The 25,693-nt window shown below is 44.6% G+C and overlaps 1 protein-coding gene across 1 annotated transcript in view; it reads right to left on the bottom strand.

Moving 5' to 3' along the window:
* Positions 1 to 4,749: 4,749 nt before the first annotated feature.
* Positions 4,750 to 25,693, bottom strand: part of fgfrl1a (fibroblast growth factor receptor like 1a) — a 69,531-nt gene continuing 48,587 nt past the window's right edge. The window contains exons 4-8 of the mRNA XM_037077389.1: positions 16,519 to 16,590; positions 11,625 to 11,921; positions 9,353 to 9,525; positions 9,081 to 9,261; positions 4,750 to 8,877 (exon numbers count right to left, since the gene is read on the bottom strand). Coding sequence (XP_036933284.1) covers positions 8,453 to 8,877; positions 9,081 to 9,261; positions 9,353 to 9,525; positions 11,625 to 11,921; positions 16,519 to 16,590 — 1,148 coding nt within the window. The 3' untranslated portion in view covers positions 4,750 to 8,452. The remainder of the gene's footprint in view (positions 8,878 to 9,080; positions 9,262 to 9,352; positions 9,526 to 11,624; positions 11,922 to 16,518; positions 16,591 to 25,693) is intronic.

Here is a 25,693-nt window from a genome sequence, read left to right as displayed (position 1 = left end):
CATTTTAATACAGAAATGTCACACAACATAATGTAAATCAGATTTTTTTCTGATTTAAGGACCAACAGTGTTTCTAAAATCAGTTGCATCATGTTATATGTGATACTACTTAATATACTGTGTCACAAAAAATGTCTTTATTTATATGTTGATTTTCTTCCAGTCATGTCCTTCTGCAGATGGTTGATCTGACGCTGGTCGGCCTGTAGGTGGCACTGTGGTCCATCTCAGCCTGGCTACATGTCAGCAGAGCTCCAGCATGCATTCCTCTGCTGTTTGGACCACAGCTGCCTCTGATAGGGATCGACAGGATGAGGAAGGAGCACACACACACACACACACACACACACACACACACACACACACACACACACATCTGCTGCTTTTGAAGAGGTTGACATCGAGGAACTGTTGGACACACACTCAGGTGATTTTGTTGAACTTGAGCAGAAAAGAGCTGAGGAGCAGTTTATGAGTCAAAGAGGAACAGGTGAGGATGGGTGACCTGGACACACACACACACACACACACACACACACACACACACACACACACAGGCACCCCACATGTGAAGGCAGGCAGGCTGATGCCTTTGAAGGGGCCCGGCCTCCTCCAACTGTCCCATGCATGCTTGAGTGATGTCAGCGCGACTGTGGAAAGATTCCTTTCCTGTCTCACACACACACACACACACGCACACACACACACACACACACACACACGCACACACGCACCAACAACTTCCTTATCACACACAATCTCTTTTCACACAAACACAAACCAACTCTCCTTGCCTTTTTTATACTTTCTCAAACAAATCCACACACACACACACACACACACACACACACACACACACACAGACTTTCTTCCTCTCTTTTTCTTTTTTACACACACACACACACACACACACAGCAACACACACTTGGCAGGATGTGCGGGGAGAAAAAGGGGGCCGAAAGACAACACCGAGATTAGGAGGCTTTTGTCACGGCTCTGTGGCAGACTTTAAAGGCCTTGGCTCTCTTCCCCTCTGCCAGATTTCTTTCTTTTCTCACCCTGTCTGTCCACATCCCTCTCTTTTCACGGGGGGGAAGGTAAACATTTGGTACAGAGAGACGGAGGAAGGGTGGAAGGGAGGGATGGGTGGAAGAAGGATGTAAGCCGCCTGTTGCCCCCTTTTAGCCTCCTTTTTGTGTTTCTGTTTTGCTAGCGTTAGCGGCGGCTTTGTGGCCGTGTGGAGGACGAGCGCAGAGAGGGAGAGGTATGCAAACAGATCAGATCAATGCCAGCCAGGTGTCTGTGTTGTTTCCCATCAGGGGTGTACGCAAGTGTGTGTGTGTGTGTGTGTTGCATACACACTTTCCATCTCTGTTCCCAGGTGAGTGTGTGCGTGTGTGTGTGTGTATAGCCGGTTTTCTATGAGTGGATGTGTGTTGTGTTTTCTCCCAGGTGCATGTGTGTGTGTGTGTGTGTGTGAGCCCTTCATGGTCACTGACTCCATTCACCTGAGCCGTCCTTTCACAGTGAAAAGGCAGTTGCCGGTAAAAAAAAAAAAAAAGAAGCTCTTTGGACAGCTTCTCTTCATCACCAACCGCAGCTGCTGTTGACTCAAGCGCCCAGGAATCTCCTCCATGGAGTTCACACCCTTTTCAACCAGCCAACCGCACGCCAGAACCCACTCTGAGAGCGAGCAAAAAAGGGTCCTGCAAGACCTCGAGGTCTGCAGGACTAAACATTTGCTCTGGCAAAGGACGAGATTTAGTCAGCCAACCTATCGGCCGGAGGAAGCAGGAGGGCTGCAGCAGAGAGGAGCAAACCTTCACCCAGAACTCTGACGGCTTATTTGCTTAAAAATAAATTCTAGTAAAAGGTGTTTCACTGATTTTAGAGCAGCGAGAAAATCGCTCAGAGGAAACTGGACCTGCATAACCTTAAAGTTCGAAGCCTCACATCACATCATTTTTGGTTATTGTGGTTTAAATATTTGTGACTATTTGCTGTGTGACATTAGTGATGTTGAGTGAAGGATCCTGTCAACAGAGACTTCAACCTGACGGAGGACTCGTCCTTCATCTCAGCAGCTCAGGAATGTGGCGGTTCACACTGAAGCACATCTCTCCTCTGTAGAAACTCTTATCAGGAACTCTTTTCCAGCCGAGTCGAGTCGTCCGCCGCCAAACAACAACAACAATCATGTTCGTGTTCAAAGAGCTCCATAACATCAGCGCTGACGGCGGGAGGAGAGATTTCTGTAGAGTCACACTTGTCTTCTAAACTGACTGCAGCTCATCAGAAGAGTTTATCTGATGACAAAATATGTTCCACACAGATTAAAGATGCAATATGCAACATTCACCCACGACAAAGTCCAGAAACACTTGACAGTCGCTGTGCATGTTGTTGTCACAGCTTCAATGTGTGCCAGCCAACATAAAGGTGCGTTTCATTTAGTCACCTGTCGCTATAACTATGATACAGAAGGAACACGAGTAATTGTGACATGAGTTAAACTTGAACGCATCATCTGGTCTGTGAGTCGTATCAGATAGATTATAATCAGCGATGGTGGCTGTTCAACAGTGAAGACAACAAGTCCCACGACTACGAGTCATGAATGTCTTTTGCTTTAATTGAGAAACTACAGTGTTAAAAACTGCAGACGATCTGAAATCCAAACCACCACTTTTAACTGATACATCTTCTATCACTAATAGGAATTTAGAGCTCTGCATGTTTTATAATCAGGATATAACAAGCTGACGTGACAAAGTTTCATGAGTTTTATTTTGAAAAACTCAGGACAATTTAAAAAATGTGGCCTTTTGGTTCAAAAAACATGTTTTTAAAGGCTGAGAAAACAGAATTAAAGGACAAACCCTCAGAAAAAACACACAGTAGACTTTGGGATAATGAAGAGTTCCTATTGGTCCCCAGTGTTTGTGTTATTGTCTCTAATTTATCTGAATGGTCACTTGAGACGTCAAATATCTGCAGGAATGTTTTTGCAGGATAATCTGTATGTTTACTGTGAAACTTTTACTGTAGTTGACTTCCTGACCTGAAGCTTATAATCTAATAAAAAGGTTAATAAAAATACACAGATGATACTTTTGTGTTTGTTTTGCCTCAAGAATTAAAAAACTAGTTAACATAGATTCCTCGGTTGGTGGAGGTCGGTCTTTTAAAGAAATCTATTCACGTCTAGAAAGAGAAAATAAAACAAATCGTCCTAATTTAAACATGCTACTTAAACAAAAAGACAAATTGAAGCGGAGACAGACGGGACAGAAGGTGTCGGGCCTCCCTGACGTCTCCTCCTCCCTTCCTGCTCTTCACACTCTTCACTGATCTCTTCTCCATGTTCTCATCTCCTCTCTGTTCACCGCCGAGCAGCAGTGAGCTCAACACATCTGTCAGCAGCTCGGCCCGGTGTCATCCTCCTCCTCCCTGCGCCTCCTCTTCATCTTTTCCTCTTCTGTCTGTCCTCCCCGTCTTCCTCCTCCCCCTCCCCTCCGGCTCTTCAAGTCAATCAAATCCACAGGAGGAGAACAGGAACACACAAAAAAAAAGCAGGAAAAGGCTAATCTCTGAGATAAGACGAGGATGAGAACAACCCTGGAAAAGTCACATATTCGTCTCGCTCGGTCTCTGCAGGCTTCAAGTGTTTTTGTTATCTAACACAGAAATGAAAATGTCTGTCAGAGGTTTAAATATCACAACTCGGCTGTTAATGTGAAGCTTATCAGACGCAAAGAGATCCACAGGATCCAGGGTCAGTAAATTCCTGGGTTAGGTCAGAAAGTCATGAGTAAGTGTCGACTTTACAAACACGTCAGAACCGCAGATTCCTGGATGATGATTCGCCTCTTTGTATATTTTCACTGTATTTTTTTTTCCCGTTCCCCGGACGCTCGAGCCGCCCTCAACCTCCAACCTCAAAATCCTGAAAGCTATGATCTTATTTTGGTTAAAATATACAATCTTACACAGTGTATGGGCCAGAAACACAACATGTGCAGTATATGTAGCTCTCATAAACCCTCCTGTACTTAATGCCAGACAGACAAAGTTAGCATTTAGCTGGTGAACACAGTCGAACGTTGCTGCTAAAGAGTCACGTATTTTCCTCAGGAGATGGTGGAAAGACTCAAAGGAAAGAGAATATTTGAGTGGAAAACACGACTCCAGATTGAGAGAGTGAACAGGTTTCTTACTGTACGTGTCGGCTTTATCGTTCTTTATCACGTAGTAATTCACCTGCAGTACTTCAATCTTCACCTTCTCCACCGTCACTACTGTTAGACTGAAATACTCAGGTGATGGTTTAATTCTGTGTGTGTGTCCAAGACAGAGGATCATTCTGTTTCCGTGTGTTTTCTCTCACAGACAGATTCCAGTCCAGTACATCACCACACCGAGGGACAGTCTTCAAATGAATCGTCCTCCTCTTAAATAGTCGTAGTCGTGAGAGCGGCAGCCGGCGTTTCGTCCGTCAACGTGTCCGTCTGCAGGAGATGACAGACGGACGTGTGAAGGCCCGACATCCTTCTCTGACTCACTGAGCAGAGACAACACTGTTGAGAGGACGTGGCACTGCAGCGGGGCGGAGGTGGCAACCGGGCTGGAACACAACCAGATAATAACAAACGTATTGAAACAGAACAATACACGTTTTCTTTCTGTTCTTAGCAACAGGACGTCACTAACCTGCGACGTGTCTCAACAAACAGGATCAGAAACAAACGGAGACTGAACTTTTTTTTTTATTTTTTTATTGGCACCGATAACGTGATTACAATGGGAGAAAACAAAACTTTTAACCTAGATGACAATAGACTGTACAAGATTGTCGATACAAAGATTATCGATAAAATTTCGTATATTCCGTCGGCACGTATAAATACAGTATCTTACAATGACATGAACATGGTCTCTGCTACATAGCTTACATTACTATTTAGAACACAAAATCCACTCATGCAAGTATAATGCCCAATTATATGAAAATAAAAACCAACATGTTGAACAGAAAATAAATTAGAAACACATGTTCTTTTCTTTTAATCTTTGAGCTTTTACAATGTTTTTCTGGGCCAACGTGTTGCTGGAGCTGCTGACTGGTCCGAAGCATTCTCCCTAAACGATCCAACAGATCCTATAATCTCAACGCTAATGTCATTCCATGTACATGCTAGTGGTTAAGTGCACATATACACAGTCTGTTTATTGGCAGTCCTTAAGCTTCGACACAAACACAACGAGACAAACATGCGAAAACGAAAAGACGGCGACTCTATCTGACGATGGTCTTCACAGAAAAAAAATGAAAATAAAGCTTTTGATTGACAAACGTTGTTCCTGTTTGGAAACTTTTCCACTCTGCGAGCGTCGGAAGGCAAAAAGTTCTAAATAAAAAGAAACACGCTCCAGCTGTTCAGGGCGACTCCGTCAGCAGATGTTTCAAAACACGAGAGACGGGAGGACACGAAGAATGTGCGAACGGGACAGACGATAATGTCTCAAGGACCAGTTTCAGTTTACAGCTGAAGGGAGATAAACAGAATATGAGCTGACTCTTTCATTTTACTCATTTACTTTTATTTTAATTTGTTATTTTAGATGATTTTTGTTTTAATACGTGAACAGACGAGAGCTTGAGAGATTAACAGTGAAGACGACATGTCTGATTTTGAGATGCACATTTTGTTGAGTAATTATTTAATCTTCGTGCAGATAAACAGTTGTAGCTCATCTTACATGAAGGCTGCGTGTTTAATTGGTCACCTCAGATTTGAAATATAAAAAGAAAGAGACTAGTCGGTTGCAAAGCTCTGGTCTGCAGGTCCACAGCAAAGAAAACAAACCAATAAATATAAAAACTGAAATTGTCAGCAATCATCCATACAGATATATATATTTGTACATTTTCCTCCTTGAGTTTAAAGATTTACGCGCTACAGAACGAGCACATGTGTAACTAAAGTTCCCAGGTGATTTCCATTAATCACTTCCTGTCACGTGGCTGTTTAAACGCAGCCTTGTAAAGTTCTCACTGTTGGGTTTTTGCAGAGAAAGAAACGCTGACGTACTTTAATAATTCACATAAAAACTTGTTTTTTACGTTCAAACATCTGCGGACGAAGTCGCCCTGCTGCCTCAGAGCCTTCCAGATGAAATCTTAAATCTTATCTGAGCGTATCGTTTTACACATTATTCATATTAGTGGTTAGATTCATGGACGCACACACAGGAACAACAGGAGGAACATCTGAGAGCTTAAGAGGGTCCGACTGTGTCGTCAGTCAGAGAGTCTGCTGGTTCTGATGAGGTCTGGATCTGGTGCGGTGCGAGGAAAACGTCCCGACACCTTCCAGAGGCAGTGAAACGCAAAATAGCAGTCAAACAAATACACCAACAAATAAAGTAACAGGATGGGAATCAGTGTGACACGCTGCTGCTGCTGGTGCTGGTTCTGGTTCTAGTTCTGCAGATCATTTGGATGCTTTAGTTGCAGTTTTCAAAGTAATCTACAGATTTTTTTTTTATCATTTTGGTCTTGAAATCTTTTTCTTTATGATTGTTTTTGTATTGAGTGGAATCCAGATATGATTCATCTGATGTCTCCAAACAACTACGACCTTTATCTTACATCCACTGTACAAGTTGAGCTGATTCTGGATCTGGAAGAGGTGGTTCCAACACTCTTGAATGTGTCGGGGCTTTCAAATGACATTAACAAAAGACCAAATATGTAAAAATGTAATCCAATACTGAGAAAATACCTTAAAACAGGATGCAGTTGCCTTTCTGTCCATGGCTGAATGACTATTAAACCTTGAAGTTCAAATTTTTGTTTTTATTTGACTGGCATGTGAAACAGAAACTTATTTTTTTTTAATCTTATTATCTAAAACATCTGGTAAAGGTGCACTGTGTAGTTTTGGAAAAAGGAAAACTCAGAAATGTAATATTTACCAGAACAATAAGGTAATAACACAAGAATGGACACATTTATTTGGTGAATATGATATAAAATATAGTATAAAAGTGTGAGGAAACTATTTATTCAGTCGTGTTAATCAATTGATTCAGAGTTTCCTTCCTCAGAACTACAAAGTGCACCTTTAAAGTGGTCAGTAAAACTAGTGGTCAGTGAAAATATACAGAATCAGATCAAGAGATGGATGTTTTCAAAGCGCTGAGAGAAGTTTGGATCAGTGTTAGCTGGTGAACAGAGGGCTCTGCAGGTGAGGAGACAAACCTTTTCCTCCTTAGGTAATAAAAGAAAAGACACCAGATGAAAGCAGAGGCTCTGTGACAAACCATGTGTGGAGAACCGAGCAACACACAAAACCTCTTCTTTCATACTCGAGGTCAAACTGTGAGGCGCCTTCAGGAAGACGAGCTGAGGACGTGAAGTCTCGTCCTGACTGAAGCTCCTCTCTTTTTCAACCCTCTAAATCTCACAACAGGTTAACGAGAAGCTGTGACATATCCAGTGATCCAACAGAGATCCACCAAATCTGGAAACGATTCTCAGAAGGCACCGCGTGTTACATCTGGGCTCTGTTGATCTTCCCTTTGTGCTGTTTGGCTAAAAGAGGTTGAACGTTTGACACGAGGAGAACTGATATCCTTTATCCCTCAGCGAGCATCAATCAAAGCTGAGAACGAGGTGATGTGGAAACAGGGGGGGGAAATGCCGCCTTTTTCTCCGGGAGGTTGAAGGGGCAGAAACTGTCAGTCGGTGTACTTACGGAGGAGATCCTGTACGCACTGTAGCTGCAGATAAAACCGATGGAAGAAGACGTCCGTGCTTCGGTTTCACATCAGTACACACATAGCAGCGGAAGCAAAAACACCGGCAGCCGTCGTCCTCGCCGAGGATCCAGGGAGAGACGGTGTTCATTTGTTAAGGCTCAGGTGGGCTGAGAACGGTGCTATACTCTGAAATGAAGCTGTAACATTACACACATGCTATATTGTTCTTTATAGATGATCCAGGATAAGGCAGCGCGATAAAAATGCCACGTAACTCTGTTCCACTTGAGAGATTTGCAGCGTAGGCGAGCCGAGTTTCTGCTTCTGTTGAGGAGGTTGCGGTTGTGTCCGAAGAACTGAAAGAACAGAGACAGATAAAAGAAAAAGACTCGTAGAAAAACTCGGCTTGAATAAAACATGCGGCGGGATTTTTCCTCTCGTACATTTACACTGGATTCACCTCCAGACCGGCTAAAAAAAAAAATTATAATAAGGATCTTTGTATTCTCTCTTTACATTCTTCATTGTTTGTGTCTTTTATAAATCCGTGTCTGCAGCATAATGAGGAAGAGTTGCGTGATCCCATGTTTCCTGTTTTATGAATCCTCACGGTCTTTTGCACGTAGCTTTCATTAGTGTGGACTGTTGGATGTGAAACACCAACAGTGCGCTAGCTAGCCCCTCGCCGCTAACACTGGTAGTGGATGTGCTGGTGCTGGTGTACTTTCCCGTCCACGTGCGAATGAGTGTGCGTGTGAATATCCGTGTAGATCTTCGGGTAGACCTTAGGAGCCAACCCGGCGCCTCCCTGAGCCAGGAGCAGCTGCTTGTGGGCGATGTAGTCCTCGTACGAGAGACAATCTTTGTCCCCGCTGGCCGGCTGAGAAGGCGCCGCCGGGCAGACCCGGTCACGATTCGCTGCAGGTAGACGCTGGGGCACGGGAAGAGCAGAGGAGGAAGTAGAAGAAGAGGAGCAGGTGCGTTTCGATTGGCAGAACCAGAGGAGGGCGGTGCCTAAGATGAAGGCGACGCCTGCTGGTATCCCAATGATGACGGGCCAGGGGAGGCTCGGGGACGTGGCTGTCGGGACGGCGTTGTTCTGCGGCTTCAGATCTGAAAGGACGAGAGAACAGAATCAACCGGGTGGACTTTGACAGTTAGCTTAACGTGCTGTAGGCTGCTGATGATGCTAGCACGTTGTTAGCTGTATGCTTTGTTGTTTGCTAAAGAGATTGTACCCGAGGAACATCGTTGTTTAGCTGCTGATCTAACTGAACATATACACTTCTCTACGTCTCTCTCCGCCCTCCTCTGACCTGGCAGCACCGTCAGGTAGGCGCTCCTGAAGCTGTAGCCCATCGTGTTGGCGCCCAGGCAGATGTACATGCCGGCGTCCTCCTCCTTGGCTCTGGTTATCAGCAGCTTGTTGAGGTAGGAGCCATCAGGACGCGACCAAACCTCCCCTGTAGGCAGGACCACAAATCGGTGGTCTCCAACCTGTAAGTTTAATCACACAAAGAGCAAGTTTATTGAATCATATCGATCGAATATTAGAGGGTTGTGTTTACACGCAGATGTGGGTTCGTACCTCTATCGTGGAGTTGAACTTGTTCTCGTCACCAGGTTCAACCCTCTTCAGCCACTGAATAACCGGCTTGACGTCACTGCGGACTTTACACTGGAACGACGTGGTTCCTCCGTAGTCCACGGTGGTGTTGACGGGGTGAGTGCCGGTCAGGATGGGTTTGGAGTTGGTGCGCTCTGAAGAAAGGAACACAGACGCAGAGAAAAAGAAAATGAGATTTAATATCCAACGTTCTTTTTTATTTTACATGGCAAAAGAGTGACTAGAATAAGCTGTTTGTCTGATTCAGCTGTATTAAAACTTGAGTGAGGAAAGAGTCTGAACTGTTTTTTATTCAACATGTTTGAACTGAATGAAACTGACAAAAGAGCGTCGAGGCCCTGAGAGAATATAATGTGGTTTGCGAGCATTATTTGCACAGTATCCGCTGCATTCAGCACCACATCCTCCCTCTGTGCTGCAGACACACAAACAGATCTCTTATCTTCAGCTCCTGTCTTTTCTTTCTCCGTTTATACAGCAGAATAAACACACCTGCCCGACATTCAATAGTCTCTTTTTTTCCCCACTATCAGCAAATCTTACAAGGACGTAACCTGAGAAAATTAGATTTCCCCCTTTTTTTTTGTTTTGAGTTCCTGTCTTACACGAGCTGTTTCAAAACCTTTTATTTAAAGAGGCATCTTCAGTTTTGGTTGTGAGAGGATTCAGTCAAGAAGTTCGACAGGATTGTAGTTTCCAGGGACGTGAAGACGTAAAGCTGAAGACTTTCTGGTTTAGTTTCTTTGGTTTTCTTCAGTGCGTGTAGTGCGGCAGGCAGCGCTGCAGAGGGCTCAGACCGCTGTAACGTTAAATGCTTTAAATGTGTTAATGTAGTCGCAGCACGTCCTGAAGGCATCTGGTGAGCTCGGCTACTTACAATCACATGCAAATGAACCACCGACACAAACAACGCTGCCTGAAGTTATCCAGCAAACACATGGAGGTTAAAAGTTCAGTGTGAAATCTCTTGATATCATTTAATGCATCTCATCTCAGAGTTCCAGTCAAGCAGGTGAATTCTTCTGTATTCTTATTATTATACATTCATTATTCTAAGTTTCTCTGTTCTTTGTGAGCTCTGTACTCGTCCTCTTTCACACAGCTGTTAGAAAGAAAAGCAGACGATGACTGACAGCCGGGTGAATCTCCGCTGATAGACAAAATGTCACATTTGACACAAGTGAGCATCGGTTTTGATTTACTTCCTGTCCAAATGTGTGTGTGTGTGTGTGTGTGCGCACACGTGTGAGTGTCTCTCAGGAAAAAGACTGCAGCTGCACTTTAATGTGCAACAGATGTGTCGAGTAAAGTGAGAGGAGTCAGCCGGAGGTTTCTTCTCGACAGAGCTATCACGTTGGGCAGCGTACAGTTCTGCTCTTCTGCTCCACCGAACAGCTTGACGTTCAATCATCCAGCGACAAACCGGCTTTCCAACACGTCAGGAAACACTCGCAGCTCATCGTCACACACGTACCGCGCTCTCCTCAGACTGAAACCTGCCGAACATTCCTCGCTCGCTCCGCTGGTGTTTACTGACCGACCGGCCTGCTGGTGATCAATAAATGCCGCTGAAGTGAAAGGACGGATTTCAGAAGCTGTTTTAATTCCTGGAGTGAGTCATTAGTGAGCACACTGGTGTGTGTGTGTGTGTGTGTGTGTGTGTGTGTGTGGCCTGCAGCTCTGCTCTGCAACCGACTGTCGTTTAATTAATAATTCAAGCAGCATCAAATAAAAGTTTGGATGCATAAATTCTCCCATGAAGTTACCGTCTTATTTCAAGCTCACAAACAAACCGCCTCTCTCTGTGAGAACAGGATGAAATCTGTCCTCAGGTCGTTTCCACTGCAGACTAATCAGTGATGTTTCAGCCTGATCGCTGCCAGCAGACTCTCTGCCAGCAAATCATTTAAACAGCGGAAGAGTAAATGATGGTGTTCCTGATCGTACCATCTCAAGACATTCGACATAATCAGTGCATTGTGAGTCAGGATGGAAACAAAAACTCATCTCAGACCCTGTTATTAACTCAGACAGGCTCCTGGGTCAGACGCACACTGTGTACAGCCTAATGTGTGTTAATGTTGAAGCAGGAGACGTTCAAACATCAGCAGGGACAAAAATGTGCTTCCTGATGTGTCACGGCGTGAAATAAACACTTTCCTGGAACATCTTTGTGTTTTCTATCAGAGCTGAAAACAAACAGTCTTTATCTTTGCGGCGTGCGACGACTCACGTATGACTTCCACCTTGTAGGTGGCGTTGATCTCTCCGGCTCGGTTGGAGACGTGGCAGGTGTACTTCCCGCTGTGCTCTGGCGTCAGGTTCTTCAGGCTCAGAGTCCACCTCTTCTTCTTCCCTTCCTCTCCCGCCGCGCCGCCGTCCTCGTCCGCCAGCGGCCGACTGTCCTTCAGCCACACGATGTCGGGGCGAGGGTATCCGCTCGCCGTGCACTTCAGACGCACCGAGCTGCCGACCGGCCGGGCGATGACGCGCTTCCTCATCTTCGACGGCTGCGTGAAACGTGGACGCACTGCGAGTGGAGAAGTGAGAATTCAGTTACAATCAGAAAGAGTTTAAAACAAAGTGCGTCAAGAGATTAATTACACAGAGATCAATAACTTTCTGCCTCTCGGTGAGCTGCAGATGGAAAAAAGACGGGGTGGAAGGGAAAAGAGCGAACAGAAGAAGTTATTAGCAGAGATAAACGGTTTACAGAGCAGTTTTATATTTACAAGCAGTGTTCAGCTCTGCAGACCAGTGGAAAGAGAACGGACCGGGACAGATCATGGGATCCATCAGAGAGTCTTAAATGTGACTTTTATAAGAACCACAGAGCGATCAAAGCCAAGATATCTGCAGCGGCTGTGAGACAGACGGAGAGCTCAGAAATGTTTGAAGCCTCGGGAGCCGGTTTCTGTCAGGGAAGTCACTATTTCTGCTATCAGACAAATAAAAACAGGATCAGGATTCAGAGGACACGCTGCTTTAATTCATCTTCATACGACTTAAGATATTTTTTTCTTGAGATTTCCTCTTAAAACGTTCTGTTAACCTTCCGTCAGACTCATGATTATCAAAGTACTTTGTGTCTGTTTAAACACAAAAGTTTTGAGAGCAAAACTAGTCACATTAATTTGTGATATAACCTTTTAAAATGTGAAATGTGTATTTTGCTTTTCGGTCCAAAAGTTTTGTCTGCATTAAATTCTCATTGTAATAAATAAATAAGTGTCTTGGCAATTATGTTTCTGGAGTTTTGACCTCTAGACGTTTTTTCCTCCTCTGTGCACCTCAGACGAAGGTGAAGTCGTGCCGGGAAGCTCGACTCCACGTCCTCCATTGTTTTACCTGGTCAGAAATGCAGCGGCAGATAAGAAACGTAGCTGCAGCTGCAACCTTTGAGATGAGATCAAATTCACGTCGATGAACGATATAAACACTCCAACGGGTTCTCTGGAGCTCCGTCAGCACACAGACATCGTGTCTGTGTTTGATCGGTTTGACGAACTGCGTGTCGTCGCGTCTTCGTTGCTCAGTCGTTTATCGGTCGAAACCCTCGCAGACATCTGCAGCAAACTAACGAGGTAACCGATTCATTGAATGTTCTTCTCTGGCGCGTAGCCTTCGTTTACACGCCGTGAAATCAGTTTATCTCTGAAGTTAATAATAATAATAATGATGATGATGATCAGCATCCAAACACACAGACGTCCCAGGTCTGTTTTCTCCTGGTTGAAACATTCTGACATGTGTTTCACAAACAAGAAAATAGAATTAGGAGAACATCGAGTCGCCAGGAGTGAACACGCAAGATCTGGTTACGTAAGATTAACTCATGTGGCAGCGCGCCTCCGCGTATATATACACACCCTAATGAGCTGTAATAAACCTAATTGTTTTGTTTGAGTGAACAATGTTTGAATCGCTTCCTCTTCAGATTCCTTGTTTTCCACTGATCGGCACCTCTGGCTGCAGACTCACCTTTTTAAACTCGCTTTGCTTTGTAACGCTTTTATTATTTGTTTTATGTCCTTTAAGTATACTTCACTTTGTTGTTTGAATCTGTTTTCTTTTGTTTCTGTAAAGTGTCCTTATAAATAAAATGTATTATTATTTATTATTGTTTTTGTTCACCTCTGATGGTCTTGAAAGAAACCTCCAGATTTTCCACCTCAAATCATTCAACCATAAGAAATAGTACGGAAGAAGTACTGATTTAACGTCTTTGCTCAAGTACAAGTAAAAAGTATTGAGTCAATTTCTTTACTTGAGTAAAATCAGAAATACTTTTGGGGCAGTGGTGCCTAAAATCCCTCGCCGGCAGGAAGAAATCTGAGTGGGGAAAGTGAAATTTTAAGTACTTTATCACAAAACGAAGTATTCTTTTGACCTTAACATTAAAATTCAAACATTTTCAGGGATTTCCAGCACCCGTATAAACCCTGACTGACTTGTTGAAATCCATCTTATGACTCAAGTACAGGACAGAAACCTGAAGACTCTCCTTCAGTGCAATAAAGAAGTATGTCTGCTCTGTTACTTCTCACCTCTGAATTCAGAAAACATAACACGGTCAGTTAACCTCATTCGACGGCTCAAACGTCCACGTCGCTCTGTGAAGCATCCACTCACACAAAACTCAACAATCAGGGAGAAAAAACACATCAAAGAGGGAAATAAAAAAAAAAAAAAAAGGATCCAGTCTGGAGTGAGGAGAGGAAATCACTCGCAGGAGCGCTTGATTTTTACAGCCCTCGTGTTCCAGCCGCAGCAGATAGCCATCAACCGGGGCCATAAATCAGCCTGAAACTACCGAAGCTGCGTCTCTTTCTTCGGACGCGGTTATTATTCCAGCTCCGGGTAAACAAACAGGAGGGAGAGTTATGTGACGGGGCTGCGCTCAAACGTGGAGATTTCACTACGGCTTCATTACTCAGCGGAATACAGTTCTCTGCTGACCGGCAGGAAGCTGGGCAGGATGACAGAACAAACAAACCCCGAAGGCTTTTAAGTCTCCACTTTTACCCCCCCGAGTCTAAGAAAAGAAAAGCTACCGGACCACAGCTGAACTGTGACCAGACTGAGTCAATAGATCTACCAGAGAGTGGAGGAGGAGGAGGAGGAGGAGGAGGAGGAGGAGGAGGAGATCGTGATTCATAGCGCGCTGTTTTTGGCAATTTCATCAGCTTTGATGAACACGTTAATTAACTGGCTGAGATTTATTGGAAATTGGAGGGAAAGAGCCAAAGCAAAGAGCGTCCGAACTGGACTGGAACAAGACGGGATTAGAAATTACAGCCAAGTGACGCCGAGATGAACTGATTTATATTGTTAAAGTTGAAGCAAATCAAACAGGAGTTCAGGAGAAAACAGATGGAGGGAGAACGAGCGGAGTTCACGTGAAGGTGAGCGCAGGTTGATAACAACAGACGAATAAAAACTGTGAGTGACGGCAGAGAAGAGGAGAGAGGGGGCACGCCGAGAGGGAGAGAGGAGAGAGGAGAGAGGAGAGAGGAGAGGAGAGGAGAGGAGAGAGGAGAGGAGAGAGGAGAGAGGAGAGGAGAGGAGAGAGGAGAGAGGAGAGAGGAGAGAGGAGAGGAGAGAGGGGGCACGCCGAGAGGGAGAGGGGAAGAAAAACAGAGCGAGAGGAGAGGAGAGAGGAGAGGAGAGAGGAGAGAGGAGAGAGGAGAGGAGAGAGGAGAGAGGAGAGGAGAGGAGAGGAGAGAGGAGAGAGGAGAGAGGAGAGAGGAGAGAGGAGAGAGGGCAGATTGTTCTGGGTCTCCGGGGCCACTTCAACACTTCACAGTGTAAAAATACTGCTGACCCCCCGACTGATCGCCTCGGATCAGATGGAGGTCCAGAAACAGACCGAGAGAGACAGCAGGGTGATTCTGATTCTGATTCTGGTTCTGATTCTGGGATTTAAGAGATATTTAGCTGAGCGTAACGTTTACATCTGGGTCAGGATTTGTTTTTCTGTTTTCTCTCAGAGTTTAAGATGACTGATGCTCATCTGACGTCTGTGCATTCAGTCACAACAGGCAGTTAGCCTAGCTTAGCTTAATGAACTGAAGCAAGGGGAAACTGTTAGCCTGGTCAAAAAACACCTCTTAAAGGTTAATAATTAACACAGAAATGTTTTTTTTAATTGATTCATTTGCTGAATTGAAGTTGTATCAACTTCTTGGTGAAGAAATGAAACAGATTATTTACTTCCAGGAACAATTATAGATATCTAAAGAGTAAATGTGGCCTGAGAAAAAGTTAAAATCACAGTTTTAATGATTATGACGCATTCATTTCATTTACAATAAAATTCCCTTGGCCATTGCTAAGTAGCTCAGTGCTAACAGAAATGTGACCTGAACTTCTTGGTATTCATTTCATTAAAAAATGTCCGACTCTCTCCCTTAAGTTATGGCAACAGGCACCATGATGTTATATAAAATGTAGATTAAACAGCAGAGAAACAGTCAAGTCACGATATTTATTTGATTTGCCGCGTCTTGATGGATGACGGCGGGTCGATCTCGCTCAAATAAACGAGGGGCTGCAGCCGGTTGGAACGCGGCCTTAGCTGAACGTTTGGTTGTGTGTGAGCGCAGAGAGGAAAGAAAGAATGTGAGTGAAAAAACAAAGAGGGCGAGCGGAAAAAGAGTAAATGTTTGCTGACATTTAAGCGTGAACGCTGGTGGACGTTTATGACAGAGAGAGAGAGAAAGAGAAAGAAAGAGAGGGAGAAGGATAGAAGGATAAATACAAGCAAAGAAAGACGGGTTTAGTTACATGACAGGGGGACCAGGGAGACGGAGGAGGGAGAGAGGGGGAAGGAATGTGTCCCACCGAATCACACCTTACACAAATAGACTGCTCTCCACTCTGTCAGAGCCAATTATCTGAGCAAACAGCCACCCTGATGTGTGTCTGTGTGTGGGCCGACACCATCTCCTCCTCCTCCTCCTCCTCCGACTGCAGCCGAGGTGTTTATCGCACGTCCCGCTACTGGACTTTTTAAAATGTTACACACTCTCGGCTATCGTAAGTGTCACCTCTGAGGTCTTCCTTCTCGATTTAAAAATGTGTAAATTGCCTGCAGTGATGAGTTCAGAGAAGGTGCGAGCGCTTACCCAGTTTCCCAGCCAGCTCCGGGGCGTGTTCAGAGTCGCCATTGGCCGCTCCGCCTCTCGAGCTGGAGTCATCTGGGGAAAGACGGGAAAACATCATCAATGAAAAGCTGATCGCTCGTAACGTTTCGTACGAAGAGACGCGGTGCAGCAAACTCACACAGCCAGACAAATAAATAACGTGTTGTCTCGATCTGGACGCCGGCTTGTTGCTGCAGTTACAGTAAAATAAACCGAGCTGATTCTGTGTGCTGCAAACTGAAAACAAATGTCACGAAGCGTCTCGGCCGTCTGGAAATTAGGAGAGTTGTTTTTTGTGTTTTCTATCAGCAGCTGCAGACGTTTTCAGCAGCGGGATCGTGATGTACGATCGCCTGTTGAGCATAAATCCAAAAGTTTCAGTGATACATCGGCCTACTCTTGCAGATTGGATGCAGATGAAGCATCGCTGTCGTAAGCATTTAAAAAATATTAAGACCTCGGAGCACGAGCTGTACCCAATACCATTTTTGGGCTTTGAAGCTTCAGAGAGAATTACCTGTGAATATCAGAAGCTGTCGAGACTCGTGGTCATTATTCACCTGGAGTATTCTGGGATTGTAATCGTGCGTCTAGACGCCTTTAAAACCTCACAAGTCAAGTGATGAGCGAGCGACTTATGAGCAGCTGTGGACACGAAGAGTCGAGCTGGAGCCCGGCGATCAGAAACACTCCCTCGCTGTTTTTAATCGTACTTATCTCCATTTCTGACTCTCGTTATGAGTCTTCTGCCTCTTTTTTTTGCTGCAGCCAATTCAAAACCTCCTTCTCTGGGAAACTGTTTTGGATGTCAGTCACCACGACAACGGAGGAAGCTGCAAAACTACGAAGCATTTGGACCGAGAGAAGAACAGGCGGCTTCATCCTTTCCATTTATTACATATTTAGATACAGTAAATATATTCAAAATGATCATGCAGCTCCATCACACTGAATCAAATGTTTGTGACATTAACAACCAACATTTTTTTCTGCAGCAGCTGGACGAGGTTTCAAAATGTGTCACCTGTAACCTGTCTGACCCAGTAAAGAGGTTTTATCTCTGAAAGTAATTCAGTAACAATTTCAAGCAGTTTCCAAAATCCAAGAGGTTTTTTAGATAAAAGACAAACTGGGCGTATTATTGGTCAGAGGCTGATGACAGAGACGCTGGAGGATCGATTACCTGCAGTGCTCAGACGACTTCTGACTTTCTAAAACTTAATTTCCATCTAGTTGTTTGCACTGATGCTCCATAATGAAGAATAATATATGAATGAATGTCCTTATTTGTATTTCAACTAAATGTTGATGAAAACTGTAACATAAATCCTCAAACCTCCATCACGTTAAAGACGCGACGATCAGGTGATTCATCAATCATTTTAAGCAATTTTTTAGGAAAACTATAATAAATTCTTTAACAATAATCAATAAAATGATTTACAGATGATACAGTATTGAAAAATAATTGCTGGGTGCAGCCGTATGTAACATGTCCCTTTATTTAACCCAGAAATATTCACTCCTGGTTCATGCCACTGAGAGGGTATGATTGAAAATGTGTTCCTTCTAAGTAGAAAGAAAATTACATTCCTGGATAAACGACGTTGTGCAAAAGAGCAAATTCTCTCTGGAACATCTTTACTGTATGTGCCTTTATCTGGTCCACAGCATCAGATTGCTTTTACTGTCCCGTGTATCAGATTCCCTCTCTCAGCATGTCTTCATACATTGATTACCAAAAAAAGACACAAACATCTGTCTGAACCGTCACGCTGGGAACCGCTTCAAGATGGAGCCAATGTATCCGAGGGGCCCTTTAACAGGAGAGGTGGGGTCGACTGATACGGAGCAATATCAGCCCTGTCAAAATACACGAGGTGGAGGAGGTGGAGGAGGTGGAGGAGGTGGAGGTTAACTTCGTTTGAACCTGAAACTTCAACCAAAACCTGATGGTAGTTATGGAAAAGAAACATGGAGCCGAGCGGCCTCGGACCACCTGCGGGAAACACACGAAAGAGTGCGTGCGTAATTGTAAATGGATATGTTTATCGCCCGCGTTGGTACGTCCACAGATCTGAGCGCAGTTTTTTTTTTTTTTTAAGAGAGGACCAACCTGAAAGCTCGGAGTGATTAATGCAGCGCCAAATGTCTTAAAAGCATCACTATTTGGACGATGGAATGAACGACGCATTTGAAATGCAAATACGAGGCATGACCTGCATCCTCGGGGCCGGTATTAATAGAGCGCTTGGCAGACGCTCGCATGTGTGTGTGTGCTCGTGTGTGTGTGTGTGTGATATGAATTCCTACATGGGTGTGTCCGTGCATGTGTGGCTGTGTGTCTTCTGACGTTTTTTAACTAAGTGGTAACTTGAGGTGCCGGTATTCCCGTTGCACCTCGCTCCCCCGCTCCCTCCCCTCTGACTCCCCCCCTCCTCTCCGTCCCGCCCTCCTGCCACATGCACGGCGTGTTCTGAGAAAGGGCAGCGCGTTTGAAGCCAGGCGGCGTGGCTGTCTGATCTGAAGAGGGGAGTTGGTGGGGGGGGGGAACATGGTTTAGCACTCTTAACAGCTAGCAAACCCTCCCTCCCCGCCCCCAGGCCCGGTGCGAGCCTGTAAACCTTCGCTTGGCAGACCTCCTACAGACCCGCTCGCAGAGGGGGGCTGGACCGCTTCCACCGTCCATACAGTGCAGCCATACATACCAACGTTTCAAAGTATTCCCCCAAATTCAAAACAGAGACAAACCAGCAACAGGCAGCAGGAGATGTATGAAGGAGTGTGTTCCAATATGAGCTACGCAAACACTGATAGATCTGACATGCAGGTGACATAAAGAGTCTTTATGTACCAATGTAGACATTTTAAAGTCAGCTCCGTCAGTTACAGAACAATATTCTGTCTTCTGGGACGTGTGTTGATGTCGTATATATAAATCCTGCTCACACGAAGGTGAGTGAACATCCACATCTTAGGGTGAAGTTCATTCAGTTTTCAGGAGTTTCTGATGAATAATATCAAATACAATCTCATCTTTAACTGAGGAAAATCCTCATGAAACGCTTAGTCTGACAGTGGAGTCCAGATGTGAACAGAGTTAATGTCCGACTGTAAACCAGCTGACGCCTCCATTATCACTTCACTCATGACTTGGAAGAGAAAACTTCCATCCAAAGACGTTCAGAGAACAGAGACCAAACTCTTGTAGGTAACTTTGTCGCCCAACACTTCGACTGAAACTCCCTCACATTTATACTTTATAAAACACACGACACCTTCTAAAACCTTCCAGACCTGCAGTGAGTCAAACTGTGACTGTGTGAAACTTGCACATCCTCTCTCCTGTCAGCGTGTTCGACATCAAGGCTTCAGGAACACTTTCTGCCAGCCGAGTCGGTTTTACACCTTTCTTCACTTCTGTTATACGAGCGCGGCGTCGGGAGTCGACTTTAATGTTTCGCTGTTTGTTTCAAGTTGAACACACACGGAGTAGAAAACATATTCCCTCCCCGCTTCAGCTGTTTTCAATAAACAAAGTGTTTTCTTCTGATCCCGTTCCACCTTCTAATGTTGGGCCAGATACTTTGGCTGGAGATTACAACAGCTAATCCACACGCACACACACTCACACGGCCACGGTCAGCCGGAGAAGCGAGCGTATATATGTTTAGAGTTAAAGCAACACCAGCGATTCACTGTTAACACACCGAGGTTGCCCACATTGTGCAGTTTTGCTCCCTGGTGTAAAGTCTCGTAACAGTTTCAGCACATGGAGCTCAACAGTGATCATCCGACGTGTGAATGACTCTGGATCCAGAATTCACTCCATTTATGTTTTAGAAAATCCTTCTATGAAGAGTTTTAAACCTCAAAGCAAACCAACAAACCATGAGATTCAATAATGAACCTGAACAAAATGCACAAACAGACATTTTTCTGCTGAAATTCTTAGAAATATTAACCTTGAAAACATCTGTTGTTGCTACTGAGCTCATTTTAAAACATGAGTCGTTGTCAGAATGTCAGTGTGAAATATCTAAATGAAGGTTGACTTCCTGCCAAACAGCATCACATTTAGTCTGAACTAACAGACCAGTCTTTTCACTTTTTCTTCTATAAAAACATTTGACTGGGAGAATTTTTTGGGACTGTGTGCGTAATAATTAGATTATCAAACGGTTGTGTTGCTCTCTGCAGACTTCCTGTTATTTTGTGCACGGCTCACATAGATGTGGACGATATATTTTAATCGTGCAGCTCGTCTAAGTCTTTCCAAATTTTACTTGTTGTGGTGCTATAAAAAGACAAAGATCCACAGCTTCTTTCACTCTGTAAGCTTTTAGAAAGAAGCGCCTCCCAGCGCGTCACGTGACGTAATTACATCGTTTACGTTTTACATTCAGCAGACGCTTTTTTTCCCAAAGCGACTTACAACAAGCACATTTGTCACAAGAGGGAAACTGCGACACATCACCGTCGACAGAGTAAAAAAGAAATACAGAAACAATTGTTAACCCTCGTTGGCCACTAGGAAAGTTTCCAAAGGTTAGCTGTGTGGCTACAGTCGACGCTCGGCCTTCAGTGTAAGCTGACATCGCATGGTGAAACTCTGATATTGTGACATTATCTGCACTTAATTACTCGCAGCTCTAGTTTTGCAAGTCTTTCCTCAAACCACACGGGCTATAAAACATGTGCCACACTACGTTTATCATTCATTTCATTTGTTTGTTCCAGCTTTTAAATCTCTTTTGTCTCCGTCCTCTCGCTTCTTCTTCATGTTCCGCCTCTTTTCTTCTTCGTGTCTTTTCAGTCCTCCCTCCTTTAATCCCGGGGGGGGGGAGACGGTTCAACAGTGTGCTACATTTCACACATTCACTGGCGAGGGGTACCCATGAATGTGTGTGTGAGTGTGTGTGTGTATTTGTGTAACCCCGTCTTGTATTTACTTTTAGGTCTGTAGAGAAAAGGCAGCATTGGACACGCTCAGAAATATGAGTCCCAACAGGCCAGCGTGTGTGTGTGTGTGTGTGTGTGTGTGTGTGTGTGTGTGTGTGTGTGTGTGTGTGTGTGTGTCCAGGGGGCCAGTGTTTTCCTAAAGGGTCGTGTCCTTCCAGGTTTTAATATAGAGACACTGGATATGTGGACAGAACCTCTGTGCGTGCATGTGCTCGGAGAGAGAGAGAGGGAGATGTTTCTGTGTCGGCTCCGACCGACCGCCGGTTGTTGCAGCATCACGGCCAAAACCAGCCTGATGGGAGTTTGTGTATCTGACAAACCCAGAGAAACCACCGTCAGGCCCCCTTAGGAACCGTCTCCAGGCTCGAGACGGGCCCGGCTCGCCTCACACTTCATCCACACTTGATGTGTCACTTCATAATTCAGACGGGAGCTACCGCAAGTGAACATGTTTTGCATAACACTGGCAGGGGAGGCATTGTTCGGTGAAACCTGGCTCCCAGGAGGGTTTATTTCTGCCTCAGCAACAATAGCTGCTGTTAGATAATGCAGGGGATCGCAGTTTCACCAAAAACTGAAGTTAAAACAAACCTCACTGCATGAAAATAATCAGAAACACCATAAAACAGCCTTCAAACGTCTCACTGATTGTGATTTAACTCTAATTTTAACTCGTACGACTGCAGAAACATGTTTTAAGAAAGTTACCGTTCAGAGGTTTTTCCGATGTTGATTCAAGGGTCGAGCTGATGGACGACGCCATGTTGTTGTCATACTGTGATTCCAAAGGCAACAACAGAGCACAAAAATAACGGATTCCAGTACCGACACCTCGACCTCGTCACTGTCTCCAGTGTTTTTCCTTCATCTGACTGACGATTATCAGACATTTGACAGTTCGGCAGGTCAGTCAACAGTTACAGTGATGGCAGCGGTGTGTCGGTCGCTGTTTCTTACCAGCGAAAGGTTTCGAGCTTCTGGTGCTGCGTTAAGATGAAGATAGAGATCGATGTTGGAGGGATGTGAGAGTCGATCTGACTCCTTTGTACCAGCGACATCAGACAGGTGGAGGTTGTCGTCAGAAGGACGGTGGGAAGTTTACTACAACCTCCAATTCAGAAACGCTTCCTTCCTTCCTTGGTTTGTTTCTTTCTGTCTTTCTTGTCATTTCTGGAGCAACAGAAATGGCCGATCTTCATTATAGTGGTTCTTCAGCCTGTTACCTTCTCTGTTCTCAGTCGGATTGTTTAGTTTAGTTTAGTCTGCAGGAGGTTTTGCACTTGACATATCTGTCAGTTTGTTTGGAGCCACAGTGACCGAAAAGGACAAATCAACGTAACTCAAAGTTTAAAAGCAGAAAATTAAATATTCTGAATCCAGATGTCTGAGGGCTGAATTGACCTCTGGTAGATCCAGTGAAGGGTTACGGTGAGATCGAAAGATGCTATTTCAGTTTGGAGGGATTGGGATGATAATAAATGTTGTTTTTGGGCGTCAGACAGATGAACTCTCTTCTCCTCCTCTAAAACCCGTCGACTGTAACGACCAGCAGAACAAACACAACTCGTCCTCCAGCAGTCAGTCGGCCTGTCAGTGCGTTGACCCTCCGCTTCAACACACACTGTCATTATAACTCCATCGGCTCAGTGATACTCTGGAAACAATAAAACCACAACATGTTCTGTGGTGTTATGAGCCTGTTATTGCTGCGTTTTCTACACTGCAGGGGTTTTTTTTAATTCGTGGGTGAAGAAAGAGACGTCCAAGATCTCTGCGACCCGACGTTCCACACATACCGTCCTCTCCGGCCACAGGCGTTTATTTATTTGAGTTTATTTTCCACAAGTTGCAACATTACTCACAGTGTTGTTGTAATAAATGGTTGGATTTACATGCTGTGGCTCCAGTACTGAAAATATATTTCCATACCGTGGAAACTTGCTGATTTACAGTGACAATGGACTTAAAGTTGGGAATTTTTTTTCGTGAAATACTATTTTTTTCTACACTGTCTGACTGGATTAATGTATTATTTATCAAATATAAACAGTCAAACAGTCGTTTCATAATGTCTGTTGTTTTTGGTCTTCTCGGACTTTAAAGTTGTCAGTAATTCTTGTGGTTTCCACTTGGGCTGAGCGATATCGCCTTAAAATATTCCTGCAATATTTCAGGCTATACAGTGGACATCTCTGTATTTTGAAATCTCATCAAAATGTTGTGAAACAGGTGACAAAACACCTTGATATCTGTGTTGTGACAGTATTGTAGGAATGACTCCTGCTGTGTCAACAGAATATTCCTAAGAGTAGATTTTAATAAATAATCATCAGTAAAGTGGATCTAACCAGTTTACTGTGATGCAGCCTTTAAAACAATCTCACAGAATAACAATATCCAAAATTTAAGAAGGTACAACGTTTCATATCAATACATTCTGCCTCCCCCCCAAGAAAAAAAAAAAAGCTTTTCCAGTCAGTCTTTGTTAGAACTCCTCTGATCGCTCGGCCTCGGGAGACGACGTCTTCTCAAAAACAATTTCACAAAATCCAGCATCCGTTATTTTGACACTGAAGAAAACAGTCGTCGTCTCCTCGCTCTTCTCAAGAGGAAAAACAGCGAGATGTGTGTTAGCATCCACGTCCGCACACGTGTTCTGCTACTCCACACACGCACGCACACACACACACACACACGCACACACACACGTCACTGTGATTTACTCTCTCTCCCGCGGCGAGGCTGTGTAGCCGCATGGAAATCATTATAACTTGTGCTGCTACACAGTCGTCCATTAGCGGCGTGAGAGAGAGACACTGGAAGGAGCTGCGACGGAGAACGAGACGGAGAGCCGGCCGACTCTCAGACGAGGTCGAGAGGCGGCAGGAGAGAGATGAAAAGACACGACTCGGAGAGGAGAAGGCGACAGCGCCGAGAGAGATTTATTAACTGTAACTGCAGAACAGACAATCACACACTCACAGCTAACTGCTACTCTATGTGGCCGACAACACGGGCTGAGATGACAGATTAACAGCTTGTGTGTGTGTGTGTGTGTGTGTGTGTGTGTGTGTGAGAGCCCAGAGTATTTAGTGCGCAGTGTGTTCGAGGTGATGACATCGCCAACGTTCATTAAATCACTGAATCACACACACAGACACACACAGAACTGGTCTCCAACATTTACAAGCCCTCATAAGATAAACATCTTCCTGCTGAAATGTTTCAGGATCGTCTGATCTCATCATCATCATCATCATCATCATCACCTCACCTCCCCCCCTCGGACCCCTCGGACCCCTCGGACCCCTCGGACCGGGCCAAGACAACAACAAACTCTTTACGAGCACATTTTTACGAGGCTATTTACAAATGTGATTACACGTCGTGCCATTCTGGGCTCTGAAATATGATTAACACACGTCAACGTGCGGCCGGGAATCGCTTCCAGCTTTCTGACCCATTTTATACAAACCTGTGTGTGTGTGTGTGTGTGTGTGTGTGTGAGAGCCAATCACACACACACACACACACACACACACACACACACACACACACAGAAACTATTTTAGCCATCTTGGTATGTGGTTGATAAAGAAACGTTGGCGAGAGTTTCAGCATGAAGGCAGATCTAAGAGAGGTTCACGGTGTGTGTGTGTGTGTGTGTGTGTGTGTGTGTGTGTGTGTGTGTTGTTCCTCTCTCTGCAGGTTCAGGTAACAAACTACAGAAAGAGAGACTCATCTCTGCTGATGTGTATCGTATCGTAAACGATAAATGGACATCGAAAAATCTGCGTCCAGGGTTTTATTACGCAGGAAACGCGTCAGTTTAGATCTTCAGCACCTTCGACACGAGCAAACAGTTTCAGTTTTTCCAAAGTCACTGCATCCAAAAAGGCGTCCATTATTATATTCTTCGAGTGGAACAAAATGTGCAATGTTTAAGTCACAATTGAATTAGGATGCATTGAGAGAAAACGGCTTTCAGCCTGATGCCGGTGAGACAGGACCCGAGTTTGTTCCAAGTCCTAACAGCCGGAGCTGGATTGCATAAGAGGCGCTAAATGTTTGAAGTCATATTTGAATTCCCTGCAGCGCCGATGTAATGCAAAAATGCTTTGGATCGCTGTCAAGAGCAACTCCGCGAGTGCTTTCCTCCACTCGATGCCAAACATCTCAACAAATTTAATTGACG

The sequence above is a fragment of the Acanthopagrus latus genome, chromosome 18 (genome assembly GCF_904848185.1).
Source record: "Acanthopagrus latus isolate v.2019 chromosome 18, fAcaLat1.1, whole genome shotgun sequence".
NCBI classification, from domain to species: domain Eukaryota; kingdom Metazoa; phylum Chordata; class Actinopteri; order Spariformes; family Sparidae; genus Acanthopagrus; species Acanthopagrus latus.
Note: the sequence above shows the minus strand (reverse complement) of the source record. Positions and strands in the feature narration are given on the sequence as shown.